This window comes from Simochromis diagramma, unplaced genomic scaffold (assembly GCF_900408965.1).
Source record: "Simochromis diagramma unplaced genomic scaffold, fSimDia1.1 OVJJ01000446.1, whole genome shotgun sequence".
Lineage (NCBI taxonomy): Eukaryota > Metazoa > Chordata > Actinopteri > Cichliformes > Cichlidae > Simochromis > Simochromis diagramma.
The window spans coordinates 469,002-487,659 of record NW_024386822.1 but is presented as its reverse complement, the minus strand read 5'-3'; the positions used below and the strand labels follow the sequence as shown (position 1 = coordinate 487,659).

The 18,658-nt window shown below is 46.3% G+C and overlaps 1 protein-coding gene across 3 annotated transcripts in view; it reads right to left on the bottom strand.

Annotated features, from left to right (window-relative positions):
• ero1b (endoplasmic reticulum oxidoreductase 1 beta) overlaps positions 1-16,942 on the bottom strand; it is a 23,825-nt gene extending 6,883 nt beyond the window's left edge. For 2 of the 3 annotated variants that reach the window (XR_005695195.1, XM_040027249.1), the window contains exons 1-12: positions 16,264-16,942; positions 12,087-12,206; positions 8,870-8,953; positions 8,643-8,684; positions 4,279-4,361; positions 2,745-2,818; positions 2,356-2,476; positions 2,236-2,282; positions 1,291-1,302; positions 1,178-1,204; positions 356-448; positions 1-12 (exon numbers count right to left, since the gene is read on the bottom strand). The exon at positions 1-12 is cut by the window's left edge and continues 235 nt beyond it. Coding sequence is in view for 2 of the 3 variants with exons in the window: in XM_040027249.1 (XP_039883183.1) it covers positions 1-12; positions 356-448; positions 1,178-1,204; positions 1,291-1,302; positions 2,236-2,282; positions 2,356-2,476; positions 2,745-2,818; positions 4,279-4,361; positions 8,643-8,684; positions 8,870-8,953; positions 12,087-12,206; positions 16,264-16,428 (880 nt within the window). In the remaining variant the exon portion in view is untranslated. The other variant, XM_040027250.1, reaches the window with a different exon arrangement.
• Between the last annotated feature and the right edge of the window lie 1,716 nt (positions 16,943-18,658).

Sequence of the window (18,658 nt, the reverse complement as noted above, 5' to 3'; positions counted from 1 at the left end):
GTCCCCATCCCTCTGAAGAGCCAAACAACAACAGCTTACAGCATGAAAAACACCATCACTGAGTCAGTTCATCAGCATAACTAATCCCAAAAGCAAAATGTACATGCGCCTCATCAGCCGTGCTTCAGCTGATTCTGCTAAAGAGACTTGTACTGTAAAATGATCCCAGTTCGAGCTCCAGCTTTGGTCAGTGATTTATTTTATTAGTCTGTTACTTAGCAATAACTAGCAGGTGGCTGCTAACCAAGCTAGCTAACATTAGCTGGTATCTTAGCACACTACACTGTCATCCAAATAAAACAATACTGTGGTGGCCATAACACCCAAGGTGTGTTTGCTCTGTATGATGTCGTACCGTCCAGCAGGTACTCGGCACACAGGTGGATGTTGATGCTGCTGTGGAGGCCCGAGATGAGTCTGTAGAAAACTCTCTTCTCCAAACATAAACCTGGAGAGACAGCGATGACAACGGGTTTCTTAAAATCAGAATCCAACCAAGCTCAGCTTAAAGCTTCAGTCCACCCAAAACTGTATAACACTGGGGGACGAGATGTCTGATTTATAGTCCTGCCTTAAACATCAACCAGAACTACAGTAGAACTCTGGACCCGGCGCCACACTACAGGCAGACTTATCCCACAGATGTAACTGTGTGATGAAAACCTCAAACTCTGTAATAAATGTGTTTGGTAGTGTTGGGACATCAGCTCTACTTGTGACGGTGCAGAGATCCAGATGACCCAGCAGCTACTGAGCACAGGACTTTAAATAAGGGACATGGACGTGACATGAGAGGCCAGCATTCATCACAGAGAGGGGGTGGGCTACAACAACTTTAACGGCGTGGAACATCACATCCACAGGAGTGCCTGAAGCAGCATTCATCACAGCACCATGAGGCGTCCGGCATCTACGCATCAGGCTGTGATGAGCCACATCTCTGTGTTCTGTGGCCTCCTGTCAGCAGTCAGCCTGCCCACACAAAGTCTTCCAGAGGAAGCAGAGACGAGACCAGTTTAACTTCAGAACACAGACGCTGAAAACCACAGGAAGTGACATGCCTACTGTAGCTACACAGACGCTTCAGCTTTATGTGATTTACATGACAAAGAATGATAACAGCGTTCTTCAGGTCAGTCTGGGTGGTGCAGGCGTGAGCACACGAGGCAGAACCCACCTTCAAGCCAGGTGTAGAAACCTTCCCCTGCAACACGAGCGACACGGACAAGAAGAGTTAGGTTTCAACACGGCTGAAACACTTCCAAGTCAACAGAAGTTTAGTTTACTCACCATCATCGTCTCCTGAACACAGAAACAGAAGGAAGGAAACTGTTAGATCGGTGCAGTGATTAGGCATACACATACCACACACTAACCCCTGAACGTATGAGCTCTAGTTTCACACACAGACATCTAAGGTGCACGAAAAATACACTGAAGAGCCTGCGTTTTAATCCAGCACTTTATTCAGTACCCTGTGACACGGTATGCAATAAACAGGAGGAGGCTAGCATGCTGAAGCAGGTACACTGATGTGTGAACAGTTAGAAGAGCAACATGACAGGAAGCTCTCAGAAATACTTCAGTTAGGTCGTTTATATCTGACTACTGTCTGCATGTTTGAGAGCCCAGGAAACAGCTCGTGAGGTGCTGTTTACGTGTTTGCTGTAGAAGCAACCCGCTGCTCGCCTCCTGCAGTCTGACTACAGGCCGGTCTTTCTGGAAACGGTGACCGGTGTGGAAGAACAGGAATGGCCTGTGCCATTCCAGACGCGGCTGCAGCGGACGGGCGCGGCTGCAGCGTCCGCGGCTGCAGCGTCCGCGGCTGCAGCGTCCGCGGCTGCAGTAGTTGTGTCCCTGTTTGGATGCTGTCAGTTGTGCTCATAGCAGACTGAAGTGATGTCATGCTGCCAGCACACAGTCTGCCACCTGAATGAAGGTGTGCTGTCAGGGAGCCGAGTGCCTGCACAGGCCATTCCGGTTCTTCCACACCGGTCACTGTTTCCAGAAAGACCGGCCTGTAGTCAGACTGCAGGAGGCGAGCAGCGGGTTGCTTCTACAGCAAACACGTAAACAGCACCTCACGAGCTGTTTCCTGGGCTCTCAAACATGCAGACAGTAGTCAGATATAAACGACCTAACTGAAGTATTTCTGAGAGCTTCCTGTCATGTTGCTCTTCTAACTGTTCAGCCGCGTCTGCTGCAGCCGGTAGCAGCTCTAACTTTGATCCTCACCTCTGCTGGGAGCCAGAGGGTTCAGAGGTCGATACACCGACCGGGGCCTGTGGACACAAAAACACATTTTCAGTAGGACCTCAAAGATGAGCATCTCTGTGCAGGGAGCTCCAGGCTTACTTGAAGCAGTTCTCCTCGTAGATGCTGTTCCACACTCTCCAGGCTGACGGACCCTTATATCCGGTGTATCGCTCCGGATTCAGGAGCAGATCCACATACTCTGCATCTGGAGACGTCTCATCTGAAACACATTTCATGGATTAAAAAAAAGCCTGTGATGGCAGTGGCTCGGGGTCATCATTAGAGATATTTCCTTCTTAGCAGTGCGGCTACAAATGTGCCGTTTAACTGAGTACAGGAAAGTTAATGTAAAGAGCTGGAATAAGGACACATCGTGCCTGTTACAGGTTTGTATTTTGGGTTTTTGTAAATGAGGAATTTGTCCTGGGTGTGAAGTTTGATGCCTCATAGTGCTGCCCTCACAGATACACAGAGAAAGAGATGCTCACCGTCCAGCTCACAGAAGTGATCCTGAGCGTCGTCGTGTCTCGCCCAGTCAGCGAACGCCTCCTTACTCTGGTTACTGGAACCGGAAAAAATACACACACGTTCTAACTGTGAGCTTTACTCGACAGCTAACAAGACACGAAGACCAAACAGGAGATCACAGTTTGATCACAACGTCCACGTAAATGTTCATTTTCAAACTTTTCTTAAACGTCGTCTCCCATCACTTGATTCTTAATGAAGGATGTCTGTTGACTTTAAACAGTTTCCAGTAAAGGTCACGTGAGTCTGAAACCAGCATCACCCTGCAAAAGCTGCAGGGATGTTTCCCTTACTGCACATGCAAACTCCACATGCACTTAAGTGTGCGTCTGTGGAGTCGCTGTCAGTTTATTACACGTGCCTTTGCTTAAGCCCAGTCTCATCTGCGCCTCTGTGTGTGAGGAGGTGCACAAACTGGACACTGGGAGCAGAGACAGGGGAGAAACCAGTGCAGCCAGAACTGATGGCTCAGATCTGTGATGAGCTCAAGCCCATTTCAAATTCCAGGTAAACACAACGAGGTTAAACTAAATGAAAGGAAGTAAGATATGGCGCGATATGGCAGCCTCGCTTCTGTCAGTCTGCCCCAGGGCAGCTGTGGCTACAACTGTAGCTGCCTCCACCAGTGTGTGAATGTGAGAGTGAATGAATAGTGGCATTGTAAAGCGCTTTGGGTGCCTTGAAAAGCGCTATATAAATGCAATCCATTAAGAGAAGCTCAACTTCTCTAAAAACTACATGGGTGAGATATTCTGCTGAGAGATGAGAGTGGGAGATCACATGGAGGGTTACAAGACGAGCATAAAGTCGTTAAACCAGACGTCTAATAACTGATCCGGATCGAAGGATTCTTTCAATTCCAGAGGTTCACAGCCGCCCTGTGAAAACTGACTCAGGATCAGAATTTCAGCTCTGACGTGTCATCTAAGCTCACTGCATTGTGCTGCGTGGGCAGGGACGACATGAAGGCGCAGACTGCCGTGCACACGCGCAGCACAAACTGTAAATGACGTCACAGCGGCGCTGCTGTTGGAGGACAGGAAGTGCCAACCAGAACAAAGCAATCATGGAGTGGTTCTTCTTTACCGACGTGTCATTAACACGGAGCAGCGTTCAGTCGTGTGGTCACTGCGTCACGTGAGGTTAGACGGTCTGAGAGGTGCACATCTGGCCACATCAGCGGATGTGATGTGAGTTTTCATCAGGAGATGCTGCCTCTTTGTTACATTTCAAACCCACGTGAGTAAAGCGGCTTGGTGTTTGTAATGCACCGTCACATCCTGTCTGTTTGCACCAGCCGGTCCGCTGCTTCACAAAGGAACCTCCACGGTTCCTGCAGGAGAGAGCCCCGGTGGGCTCGGTCTGCACTTTGAAGTGTCGCCTGGTGGAAAACTACCAGCAGCTGCCGGTCACACACTGGTAAATGTTTGAGCTGCTGAGGCCCGGTGAAAACAAGCTGCAGATAAAGACAGAGCAGGAGGTCTGTGGACTCACCTCAGGGTGCTGTTGATGGCCCCCAGCTCCTTGGCCTGCTGGCACTCCACCACGTCCGACATCGTATTGGCCGCCTGCGAGTACTGGACACAGGAGGGATTCTTAATAACACTGTTTATCACAGTAATGACACCACTCAGATGTCTCAGCATCTTTACTTCACTGGGCTCGATGAAAGTGTTCCAGCCTGTAATTATGTAAAATGCTAAATGGCCTGTGTTTGTAAAGCGCTTTACACAACCTGTCACACACACGTGATGGCAGCTACATTGTAGCCACAGCTGCCTGGGGTGCACTGACAGAGGCGAGGCTGCCGGACACTGGTGCCACTGGGCCCTCTGACCACCACCAGTAGGCAACGGGTGAAGTGTCTTGCCCAAGGACACAACGACCGAGACTGTCAGAGCCGTGGCTCGAACCGGCAACCTTCCGATTACAAGACGAACGCCCAACTCTTGAGCCACGATCGCCCCAAACAACAGCTGCTGTACACAACAGCCCAACACTCAACCGTCTCACAAAGACACAAACATAACTCAGAGGTTAAATCCTGCTCCACCTTCTGCTCCTGCCAGGTAAGCACAGCCCAGTGTGACCTGATAATACAACGCTTGGTCATGAAAAGTGAGCCAAATACATGATTCTTATAAATCTGTGCTTTGATTTAACAACAGAAGAAAAAAACTAATACTTCTTGTTTCTGAGTGAACATCAAGACGAAGAGTAAGGAAATATCTGCTGCACAGACACTTTTACAACCCCCAGCCCCAGCTCCTCCCCCAGTTCTAGCCCCAGCTCTAGCTCCTCCCCCAGTTCCAGCTCCACCCCCAGGTCCAACCATTGACTCACATGAAGAATCAGAGGAGCAGCGAGTGCTCCATAAACACAGCTGCAAACTGAAATCTTCTAAATGAGATTATTTGGCTCAGTCAAAGTGAAATATTTCAGGAACTGAAACAAAGAAGCACAAACATGTGACTCGTCCAATCTCAGTGCCATGTTTTAAAAGGACACATTCAGTAGTACCCAAGCAAAAGCAGTCAAACCGGTTTGTGCCTGAAACAGCAGCCTCTGCGTCCCAGTTACATTTAGAGGAGTTTTTAATATTTCTATCATATTCAAATCCTTTGATTTCACTGTGACCTCTCCCTGACTGCCAAAGCACCTCCGGTACTTCTCACTGCCACTCTGAGAAAGGCTCGCTTTAAGTCTGGCTGCGTCTCCCAGCTGATGGTCGGGAAACATCTGCCCCTGACCGAGACCAGAGCAGATGTGCAAACACTTCTGGGTCATTTCAAGGCAAACACCAGGCTGTTGGCCAAGAGCGACAAACACTCTGCTCTCAGCGTCTCCACGTAGAAGCTATCAGAGGAGATAAGAAGAGTGGCTGTGTGTGCGGTCAGTCCAGAAAGTGCTGGAACAAATGCAGCAGCTCTGAAACTTCCTCTAAAGTAAGAGCTACGAGGCCGCCGTCACAGCAAGTGTCTGCTGTCTGATCTCAGAGCGCGTGCACAACAGTGCAGCGCTGACATGTCCACCTAACGTGGATTCACCGCAACGACTCAGCCACATGTTCCCACCGTTCTGAAACCAGCCCACTGAGTGAACAACGGGCTGGGAGGGCAGGTTATGATCATTAATATGCAAAGTGTCATAACCACTGATCAGGTAAGCAGTCCTTGTTTGGTTAGCACAAACACACACAACACTGCAGAGGGAAGGGGAACGAGGCTCATCCACAAACCTGCGTGTAAATCACACAGATCAGATGCATCAATACTTCCATACCTGACAGTGTTTACACAAAACGCACAAAAGTGCCTCGTACAGCACAACAACTACAACAACAATAATAATAATAATAATGATGACGACATCAAAACCAGAAGGTGTTTAGCCTTTGGATCTAAGAATGCTCCAGCAGTGCTTTGACTTAGTCTGATTTCCTGGCACGATCCCACAGGTCCCTGTGGAGAACCTGACTTCCCCTCACTGCTGTGACTGTCAGCTCAGGTTGAAGATCAGCTGCTCGTCTTTCATGACCACGACTCACTTTTTGGGTTTGGTTTTGACCCGAGCGGCAGCGAGTACCTCGGCTAAATTAACAACGTTGGTAGAAATTGTGTTAATATGTCAAGCAGTGAAACAAACTCCTGACACTTCACTGCTGCAGTGCACTAGTGCACGAGCTGCAGTTACACCCAGAGACCTGAAGCAAGACTGATTCAGACATGACTGACATTCTGTGGTGCACAGCACAAACGTTCAGGAAACACCACAAAGCTTCACTCATAACTGCACACACAATGATGACAAACACTGCTACACACTCGCTACCCACTGACACGCTCTTCTTCAGTCCACTCATTGGTCAGAGGTGTCTGGGAGGGAGCACCAACAGTCAATACAGGAAGAAGGTGCCGTGTGTCAGCCCACTCGTGTCCTCCAGCACCCCCATGTTACATGTGCTGTTTAACATGTGAATCACTGAAACCGACGCAATCAAATATCAGCCAGGAGTACACCAGACCAGCAGAAGTGCCCGGTCTACACCTCTGAGCCAGAGTGAGAGAAAACCCAAAATATCTGCACCTTTCTCCACCTTAGTCTTGGCTTTTAAAGTCCTGAGCTGCAGGAACTGCACCCTGGAAAAACAACAGTCCAAATGTACAGTGGGGCAAAAAAGTATTTAGTCAGCCACCGATTGTGCAAGTTCCCCCACTTAAAATGATGACAGAGGTCAGTAATTTGCACCAGAGGTACACTTCAACTGTGAGAGACAGAATGTGAAAAAAAAATCCATGAATCCACATGGTAGGATTTGTAAAGAATTTACTCGTAAATCAGGGTGGAAAATAAGTATTTGGTCACCTCAAACAAGGAAAATCTCTGGCTCTCACAGACCTGTAACGTCTTCTGTAAGAAGCTTTTCTGTCCCCCACTCGTTACCTGTATGAATGGCACCTGTTTGAACTCATCATCTGTATAAAAGACACCTGTCCACAGCCTCAAACAGTCAGACTCCAAACTCCGCCATGGCCAAGACCAAAGAGCTTTCGAAGGACACCAGGAAAAGTATTGTAGACCTGCACCAGACTGGGAAGAGTGAATCTACAATAGGCAAGCAGCTTGGTGTGAAAAAATCAACTGTGGGAGCAATCATCAGAAAATGGTAGACATACAAGACCACTGATAATCTCCCTCGATCTGGGGCTCCACGCAAGCTCTCATCCCGTGGGGTCAAAATGATCATGAGAACGGTGAGCAAAGATCCCAGAACCACACGGGGGGACCTGGTGAATGACCTGCAGAGAGCTGGGACCAAAGTAACAAAGGTCACCATCAGTAACACACTACAACGGCAGGGAATCAAATCCCGCAGTGCCAGACGTGTTCCGCTGCTGAAGCCAGTGCATGTCCAGGCCCGTCTGAAGTTTGCCAGAGAGCACATGGATGATACAGCAGAGGATTGGGAGAATGTCATGTGGTCAGATGAAACCAAAGTAGAACTTTTTGGTATAAACTCAACTCGTCGTGTTTGGAGGAAGAAGAATACTGAGTTGCATCCCAAGAACACCATACCTACTGTGAAGCATGGGGGTGGAAACATCATGCTATGGGGCTGTTTTTCTGCCAAGGGGACAGGACGACTGATCCGTGTTAAGGACAGAATGAATGGGGCCATGTATCGTGAGATTTTGAGCCAAAACCTCCTTCCATCAGTGAGAACTTTGAAGATGAAACGAGGCTGGGTCTTCCAACATGACAATGATCCAAAACACACCGCCCGGGCAACAAAGAAGTGGCTCCGTAAGAAGCATTTGAAAGTCCTGGAGTGGCCTAGCCAGTCTCCAGACCTCAACCCCATAGAAAATCTGTGGCGGGAGTTGAAAGTCCGTGTTGCTCGGCGACAGCCCCAAAACATCACTGCTCTCGAGAAGATCTGCATGGAGGAATGGGCCAAAATACCAGCTACTGTGTGTGCAAACCTGGTAAAGACCTATAGTAAACGTTTGACCTCTGTTATTGCCAACAAAGGTTATGTTACAAAGTATTGAGTTGTATTTTTGTTATTGACCAAATACTTATTTTCCACCCTGATTTACGAATAAATTCTTTACAAATCCTACCATGTGAATTCATGGATTTTTTTTCACATTCTGTCTCTCACAGTTGAAGTGTACCTCTGGTGCAAATTACTGACCTCTGTCATCATTTTAGGTGGGGGAACTTGCACAATCGGTGGCTGACTAAATACTTTTTTGCCCCACGGTATACAGCACTCATGTGCAGGCAAGCAGGTGACCACAGCTGTACGTGGTAACTCCAAGTGGTGCAGCTTAGTCAGGAACAGCTGGTCTCACCTTGTTGTAGTTCCCAGACTTGATGCCAACAGGAACCTTGCTCTGTGAAACGGAACACAGACCATCAAACAATGATAGGTGACAATGTTCACACAGCTTCTCCTGAGAAAATACATTTAAGGCAGTATGTGACAGCTAGTTAGGAGGCGGTCGTCTCCGTCCTCAACGAGCCGACGTGTGACTGACAGGCAGTAAAAAGAGACCATGTTGGAGTAAGGCTGGCTGACCTCGGGGCAGGGCTCCACGTGGCAGTCTTTGATGGAGCAGTGTCCGTCATCAGGCCAGAAAGGACACGGTCGCTTCAGGTTCACCTGCAGCACAGACACAACAGACACTCAGCACCTGCTCATTTATTATTACTGTTATTATGACAGAGGCAGGAAGCAAGCAGTGGCTCGTCCACATGTGAAGGACAAGCAGACGCTCGCTGCCTGTCACTGTAGGCTCAATCAGGCTTCAGTGAACGAGAGAAATCAAGGACGAGGGCGTGGCGTGTGAAAGCGTCGGCTCCACAACTGTGCGTGGCTCACATCGTGTTTTTAGACACGCCCAAGTGGTGCAGCGAGTGGAGATTTCACAGGGGAAGCAAACGGAGGCCAGTGCCCACTGACTGTGGACAGCTGCTGACGTGCACGTAGGACACACGCTCGTTTCACCTGTAAGCATCCTGCTCGCCCCGCCGCCATTCACACAAACACCGTATGATCCAAAGAACACATATTTACTATGATGCGTGTGTGTTACGGTATACTCAGCCACTCCCACCGTGTTTCGTGCTCGCTCACAACGTGAACATATTAAAACCATTACAGACACAAGCCTGAAACTTTCACTGGCCTTTCTGAAGCGTACCAATCAGAGCACTGGTTACAACACAAGTGTGTGTGTGTGTGTGTGTGTGTGTGTGTGTGTGTGTGTGTGTGTGTGTGTGTGTCACACGGTGGAGACTTGTATTTATCTGGTACATTGGTTTTATTCATTTTTAGTGTTTATTCATGAGAGTAGTTTTTATTTGGGGGGTCATGTGATTGTTGGGTGTTTCTCTGTATCTGCTGTACGACACAAAGCGCCTTGAGGAGACTTGTTGTGATTTGACGCTGTGTAAATAAAACTGAATTTGCATGGTTTTATTTGACTCTGTTTTAGTCCACCGTGGTCTGGCTGCACATGGGACAAATTAGCTGATAGGGATCACCTGCTGAGGTGTGGGTGTGTCCAGAAGTGGCCTATCAGCTGTGACCTTTTAAAAGCAGACTAGCTGAGCGGCCCCAGATATGAGGAGGAATGTGTGAAGCCAGGTGAAACGAGGGACCCGCTGCCCTCTCGTCAGGGTGCGACGCCTAATCGGTAGACGGATGGGCCAGCGTGACACGGTGACCCAGTCCTGACAGCGAGGAACGGCGACAGTGGGAGACAACGCGTGTGACTGGCAGCAGGGCAGAGGTAGCTGGAAGCTGAACTGAAACAGACACAGGAAAGTGTTTGTCTGCTGTGCGTCTTCTCTCCACGTACACTCTGGTCTGTGTACAAGTCACACTGAAATGACACCCGCACTACATCCATCAAAGCGACCTCAGGTCTGCTGTGTGAATGAATGAGCACAGTGTGTGTGCTGCTCAGACACCGACAGAGCAGCCGGCCTCCTGTTCAAGCGCCGCTGCACCTCAGTGTGACGGTGCTACGCAGCTACAGGCGACCCCCGAGCCTCCACCCCACCTCCTACACCAAACGCACACAATCGATTTGTGAAAACATGTTTAACACTATGGCATTAAAAGATTTGAATGTGTCAGCCGTTTGAAAGGTCACATACGGTGATTAGCACAGATCGATCCCGTTTAGTGTTGCCAGAAACAACATGTTTGTGCTGCAAGCTGCAGCTGAGGGAGGTGGTGCGCAGCATTTTGGTCTCCTTAAAAACGAGATGATCTACAAGCTCACAGAACTGGAGCAGCTGATATAGATCATAGCTGCAGATCAGTCTGCTGTCTCGCTCCCTCTGCGCCTGACAGCATTTACCTGCTCGTGGTTGCTGACTTCACACCAGTGCTGTTCAGACTGCTGTACTAATAAAAACACAGCTAGACAGAAGTGCAGCAACGTCTTCATCAAGCGTAGCTCTTTCCAGGAGACTGCACGACTTTTTATGGCAGCACTGACAAACCACAGTGTAACACGACACCGGTACAAGATTCAGACATCACTTCCTGTTCTGTAACACCCAAACTAGAGACACAAGAAGAAAGGAAAAGAAAGTGCTTCATGATTCTATGTGAGAATCATTTACACAGATGTTTAGGACCGTGTCATCCAACAGCTGCACGGCGGGAGCCGAGGGAAAGGACGTCCCAAAGCATTCACAGCATGTTTGTCCCACAGTGGGAATTTATATTTGTCTTTCATCAGTGGTTTTAGTGTTTATTTGTGAGTGTAGTTTTTATTTGCATGAAACTATTCTGATGTTTTTACATTGTTTTAACCCACTGTGGACTGGCTGGGCTTGGGACAAGTTGGCTGATAGTGATCACCTGCTGAGGTGTGGGCGTGGCCTATCAGCTGGTGAAAGGGCCTGTTTAAAGGAAGCTGGCTGAGCACTGAGGGAGGCCCTGATGTGAAGGGAAGGAACGCGCAGAAGCCAGACGATGGCAACAGTGTGCTGCCCTCTCGTCAGGGGCGTAGCACAGCTGCACCTCTACCTGCGTTTGTGAGCAGTGACTCCACTGCTGTTCACCGGGTGCAGCCGTGTTGGGAGAGGATCGCCATGGCTATAAACCAGGCCAGATTCCCAGACGATGCTTCTCCGCTTGCAGGGCGATGCCACGAGGGAAGACGCTGTGGCAGCGAGCGTGCGGCTCAAGGGCGGAGCATAAGTTGGGCTGTGATGGGACGAGACTGAGATGGGAGGCTTCTCCTCGTCCTCCTGGGACCGGCCTGGAAATGACTCCCCTGGTTTGAAAAATAAAGAAGATTCGTTCTGGGTTGTGGGAGCAGTTGCATCGTGGGACTGAGTGTTATTCTAACGAACTTTAGAAGTTTTGTTAGAATTGTGTTTATGTATTCCTGGGAATGTTCATGTATATGTTGTTTTTAGGATTGTTTGATTCTTGTTTTCTGGCCTGTGAATAAACCGTGACCGATTCGTCCTGTAGCATCTCTGGGTCTCGTATTTAAAACAAGAACGTCCTTGGTGTGACGCTCAGGTGCACCGGCTTTAGTGTCTGCATGTTCACAGTGTGCTCTTACTGTGGGAGGACACAGACCACTGAGGTCTAACGGTAAATCATGTTGTGACAACATGTGCCAGTAAACACAAAGACCTGCAAAAAGACAACAGATGTGCGCACACACGCAAAAGAGATCCATGTGATTTCCATCTGTTTTTACATACTACTTTTACTACTGCACTGAGCCACACTGTGCTTCCACTGTAGCCGCAGCTCTTACCCTGTAGTATCTGAAGTAGTCTCTCTCTGTCAGCTTCCTGATGCGAGGGTAGATCTTCAAGTTGTTGAAAATGTCGATGCTTTCGACGTCACAGAAGCAGTCATCCAGGACGCCTGTGAGCTGAAGCAAAGCAGGACATTTCGTTTACTAATGACACCTCATCTCTAAATAAGAGTGTCAGTGTTTCCACTCATGTTAAAACAGTAAAAATAATCATAATGTCCGGGTCATTTCAGATGTTTTAAGTGAAGCTGTGTGCTAGAAACACATGACAGAAGCGTGGACTAAAACCTGACTGACGTCACGCAGTACAAGTCAAAGTCTGCACCCTGACGTTTGTTCTAATCAAACTCTTACAATCAGTCCAGACTTGGCAGCCTCAGTTTTGCCATGGATGAGATTGAGGCTACGTCCACACTAGCCCGGCTAGATTTGAAAACGCTCCACGTCCACACTGGTGTTTTCAGTCGTTTTCACAGAGGTGTGCGTCCACATTGAAACGGATGAAAACGCTAACGTTCCAGTCCTGCGCAAACGCGAGTGAGAATTAAAGACTTTGAAGGAAAGCTATCTGGAGCATGAACAAACGGATATTCATCTTTTAGGGCGACTGCTGTATAATGCCCTCCGCTATCTTAGTTTAATTGGTCACGTGACTGCATCACATGACTAAAATGCGTCATTGTTTTAGAAAGTCTGTGTTTTCGAGTGTCCACACTGCGACGGGGCAGCTCCCTTTTGAAATGTGTGCGTTTTCGAGAGCGTTTTCAAAACGCTGCGTTTTCCCTTGAGGAAAACGGCGTCTCAGTGTTGACGGGAGGCCAAAACGTTTTAGTGTGGACGTAGCCTGAGAGCGCTTCAAAAGTCAGTGATAATAGTTACGCCTTCACTGGGAGATGTAACACCTAAAGACAAAATTACTGCCATGAAGCTCTTACTTTGATGGGTGACAACAGAAGTGAGCCCTGAGGTAGGGCTGTGCCATATGACCACGATCTCATATCCCGATATAAAACATCTATCATCGCGATAACGATATAAATCACAAACATGGAACATTCTCTGTAAACTCTGTGAATCTCGGGCAGCTCGACTTGTGTGAAGTGTTTCCAGCTGTGCGTCCTGTAGCTGGAGTCGAGTGTTTTAACGATGCATGAAACGATACATTTTTAGTCATAAGTTGTAACGGCGCCGTTTTCTTTGTATTTATTACATGGCGTGCTGCGGGGAAAAGCCTGTTCTAACGTTTGAGTCTAAGGTTTATTTTTTAGCACCTGGCGGCTCTTTTTGCTTCTCATCCGTAAACACTCTGCAACTTTCATGTGATTCAGTTTATTTTGAAAAGTCTCACAGGATCTTGAGCTTTATTGTGAAAGGTTCATGTGGAAACTAAACCAGCGGACACACAATGGTTTTACCGTCGTTGTTGCTAACGACAACAAGTAAAAACAGGCGCTTGTCCGTCCGTAGTGTGGTTATATTAAATATAAGAGAAAGAGAGAACTTGAAGAAATGAATATAAACACTGCAGTGACCATCAGAACCATGAACAAATATTGCTGTAAACAGTTTATTTTGCGACACCACAAAACAAACGACAGCGTAAAATGAAACGATAGATGTTTTTATATTGTCATCCGATATATATCGTTACATCGAACAGCCCTACCCTGAGGGATCTCACATAGGAGAGGAGCAGATGTATAGCTTTTATTCCAAAGTGTCTGTTTGAACACAGTTACAGACACAGCAGCCCACTATTACATCTGTCAGCTGGTCATGTTTTTAAAGAGCAGTAACCATCATCCCGTTCTTAAATGGTCTTCCTGACCGACTGACTCGAGTTAATCTGGGTGAACAGATTCCTGGAAAGATTTTTTTAACCACAGCATGATAGAACAAAACAGTTAAAACACAAGTTCAGCTGAAATGGATCCAGAGACTCAGTTCATAGAGACAGCAACATGCAGCATTAGCAGGTGCATGCAGTCTCACATCCCTATTTTGGACATTTAGACAGTTGTTCCCTACTTGGTGGGGGTTTTTATGCAGCGCTTTGTACGCTTTTGCATGAATTTATGATGGAAAACTGTTGTTTTATGTAAAGGAACACTACACCTGCTACTGTGCTTCTTGTTCTGTGGACACCCATAGATGGCAGCTCTCTTTATAACTTTACAATAAATTAAAACGCTGTAAAAATCTAAAGTGCGCCTTGTTAGAAGACATTACAGTTGCTGTTAAGTCTTTTTGTGGCTTCGCCTCCTCTTATCAATGAGCCACGTTTGCTTTGGCAAACATTTAGGATACCGTTCCTGACACAACCCCCACCCCCAGGTAGGGTTCACATTTCTGATAAAGACTGGATTGTAATTTTGCTGCTGTTACAAATTTATAATCATGTTATAGAAATGACATTAAGAAAATAAGAAAAACTATTAGGATCAGGTGATGATGCTCCGCCATCGGACAAACCACCACCTACCTGCACGTTCATACATAATACATCCATCACACTGTGTTACCTGAACCCACAAAGCCGACGGCCCATTGTCTGCTCTATAAACCGTCAGCTGCTGACTAAAACCTACAAATGTGTTTGAACTGAAGAATTACACAACCCAGCATTCACATGTTAAGAAGCTTGGTAAACAGTCAGTCAAATGGCTCTGGCTAGTTTTGTTAGGTAGCTCAGCTCTGTGCACAGCAGGTAGAGCCTCAAACCTCACCAAACATCTGCTCTAACTGGCTGGAGAACAGCTCCGGACACTCTTTCAGTTTAGTTAGCTCATGATTAGAGTCTCAAATGCTTCATTAATACTTTAGTCTGGAAATTAAGAGAAAATGAAACATAAATAAAATGTTATTAACAAAATATCCAATGCAATGATTCCTCAATACTGAGTAAAGATGGACATTGTATTGTTTGGGGGCTTTTTTGCATTTAAATAAATAGTCAGTCTGTGTGTGTGTGTGTGTGTGTGTGTGTGTGTGTGTGTGTGTGTGTGTGTGTGTGTGTGTGTGTGAGCGAGAGAGAGAGAGCGAGAGAAAGTTATTTGAACCAAAACCGAACAACTACAGAAGTACTTTACAAGTATGTAGTTGTAAAAACTTGTAAAGTACTTTCACATTCTTTATATTTCACAACAGGCTTTTCCTTTTCAAGCTATCAAAGATATGACCGTACAAAACATATGGCAGCAACTGCTCAGCTCTGCAAAGAGCAGTACACCTAAACTACGTGCGGGTATTTTAGAAACCTTTGTAAACCCTTTACACTAGTATTATATGTACTTATATATACTACAGAAACACAAAGACAATCTTACTGTGACAAAAAACTAATGACAAACACCAAACCACAGCAGACCTCAGAGTGCAGCAGTCCACTGAGCGCCAGGAAAAGAACCATTTTTCTCAGCATCCTGTTGTTCGCCTTCAGCTTTCTGTGTCTCAACTTCCTTCAAATTAAAACTTCCCCCTCACGTAACTGTCCAAATGTCACGGCAGCAGCTGTATGTCTGTGCTGTCATCACAGACCCGCACTTCCATGCCCGCCAGAAGCCCCGCCTACAAACAAGCCGCTGTCAAAACAAACGCCGCCCCTCTGACGGAGCCTCCCTGTTTGTAGTCATCTACATGTTATAGGTCGCTAGGGACACTTGGCAACTTCTACGCAAAAGACTACAATGTCCGTGAGGAGGCTGTAAAGCGGGAGCTCTGACACAGCCAATCAGATCACACCACGCTTTTCGCTCAACTCGCAAGAACTTCGGCTGGTTTAACTCGCTGCTGGGTCCGAGGAGAGGAAGAAGAGGAGCGCTCTCGACTCTGCTCATTAGTCTACTTTAAGGACTTAACTCACTGTTCAGTACAAACAAGAAGAGATTTCGGTTTAAATATCAATTTATTCGGTCAACTGTAACTATATCTATTTATTTATCAAATGGCAGAAAATAAAACAATTTGTGGACTCATGGACAGTCGCTAACTAGCATCTCACGTACACAGTGACGTCAAAATAAAATGACAGTAGAAAGTGCTGGAAGCTCCTAAAAACAAAACTGTGGTATGACTTTCGCAGATTACAAGCTGCATGAAGAACAACAAAGTATGTTATTAAAAAAACAAACTGTACGTTTCCGGTGACAAAAGCTCCGTGTTTGGGGCTACTTACGTGACAGAAGCAGCTCTGGTCCTGGCTCTCCGAGGTTCTGCTCGGATGCTGCTCGCTGTGCTGTGTTTGGGGTTTGGTGTTTTGCTGAAACCAGCCCAGAACAAAGTTTCCCAACAACCACGCCAACAGCAAAACACCGAACGCTTGAAACGTTACTTTCCACATCACTCACTGCGCTATCAGCTTGGAAAGCACAAGAAAGTCAAACCTGGCGAGTAGTAGCTAGCTAACTATAGCAGCTTTAGGCTAGCAGAAATGTATCATCCGCAGCGTGTCGCCAAACCAACAGCCCGATCTCCAAGGAGTCTCGCGTGGATATTTAGACTCCTAGCTGCCCCACGTAAACAGAGTCATGTTGTAAAAAAAATTTACATGACTTAAGAGGCGCTTTCAACCAGCCTCCACTTTATTTTCAAGGTAGCGCAAGAAAAATGACTTACTTCCGGTTAAAAATTTCAGAATAAAATGCATAACTCGCTCTTGCAGCTATAACAGGTCGATCTCAATCGGAGCCAAAACACGATCCTTTTTTTCCCTAAACAGTAAATTAATATAACATAAAAGAAACAATGGAAAACTTCTTAAAACCAGCTACACAACAGACAGCGTTGTCTTCCTGTGGGAGTTGTCGCCACTTTGCGTGCGTTTGGAGTTGTTGTAGGGTGTGTCTCTGTTAGATTAATAGACTGGTTTTTACAAAGCGCTTTTCTACTCTGCCTGAGCTCTTACTTTATACAACATGTCTCCTTCACACGCAAACATACAAGCAGGATTTTCCAAGCCTGACGCTTTCTATGTGGGGTGTAGCTCAGGAGGTAGAGCAGCAAGGGCGTAGATTTGGTTTGGGCATTGGTGGGGACGGATGATTCAACCACCGAACCCTGCCCTGTTTTTGTTTTTGTTTTTGCTTCTTAATAAAAAAAAGGAGAAATATTCTTGCCTACATATGCTATTCTACGTGCTTTTAAACCATTTACAATTACAATTCATAGTTTTATATGTGAATTATATAATGTTAAATTACTATTAAACAAATGACTGACTGAGTATTTTAGACTTTAGTTTACTTCAGCCATATTCCATATAAATCAGGTATCATACAAAAATAAAAATATCTTCAAATACAGTCATGACAATAAAAGAATATGACGTTAAGGACTTAACATCATTACTTCAGTTATAGTACACCAACATCTCTGACACATTAGCACTAAGGGAACACTGAGTGACCTGCTGGTTTTTGTCCATAAAACTACTCATCTAAGATTACCACAAAGTAAAAGATCTCTCAGCAAAATGATGCAACGTTTGAGGCACTATTGCCCCGATTAACTCAGTGAGCTGCGATCTTTTATTCTAAACATGAGCTACTGTTACAGCAACAGACATGGACTACATGCCCCACACAACAACTCAATGTCCACTATGTGAAGCAGCCAAACACAGGCCTGCTCCTCTCACTGAGATAAACTGCTGGCATATTGGTTTTACATCTATACTGTCCAGTCTCTCCTGGTGGACATACAGCAGCATTGTTTAATCTCGTTTGAGTCATTGTTGACCTTAGCCATGTTTTTAGTCTTCTGAGAGCACTGAAGCTTCTTTCAGCCTCAGTACCTGCGTTTTATCCTCAGATTACAATTATTATTCTGTGCTTGATGTGCCTCACCTTTGGCCCTGGCTCCTCCCCTCTGACTGCACTAGGACATATTGCCATATAAAAGTGAGACATGTCAATTCAGATTCTTTGTCAAACATACACTAATGAATCAGTTTACATCAGCAGCCTAACAACTGTCATGATAATAAATACTAGTTAATCTGTAGCACCAAATCATCAGTCACCTGTGAGCTCGCCTCTTCACCTCTGAGCTACAACATGGCAGAGCTGCCTCTGTCACCTGATGAATAACAGTGAGACACTCCACATACATGCAGTCACACATGTGCTTCAAATACAGTCATGAACCACCAGGTCATCATCCAATTTCACCTGTGACCTTGTATCACCATTACTCTCTGAGCTTTGTGTTGGTTCTTCTGTCACCTGACAAACAGGACAAACATGACAATAAGAATAAAATGTGCAGCTGCTTCAGTGTTTCTGTCACTTTGTGCAGATCTTGACTCATCAGTAATGTTTGTAGGGTGAGTGCATTTTAAAACTGTGCAAACTGCACTATAAGGTGGAATATTTGCAAAATCATGACTACCTCATGACATTTTGTCTCAAAATTAACCCTATGACTATGTCAGCACCATTAGGATGAAATTATTGTGTTACCAAAATTTAATGTTAGACATATAATTCTAACAGCCTCTGTAAACTAATATCCTGGCTGCTCGAGGCTGCCGTTTTCTCTGACAGTTTCAATCAAAATTAGAAACGCTGCTC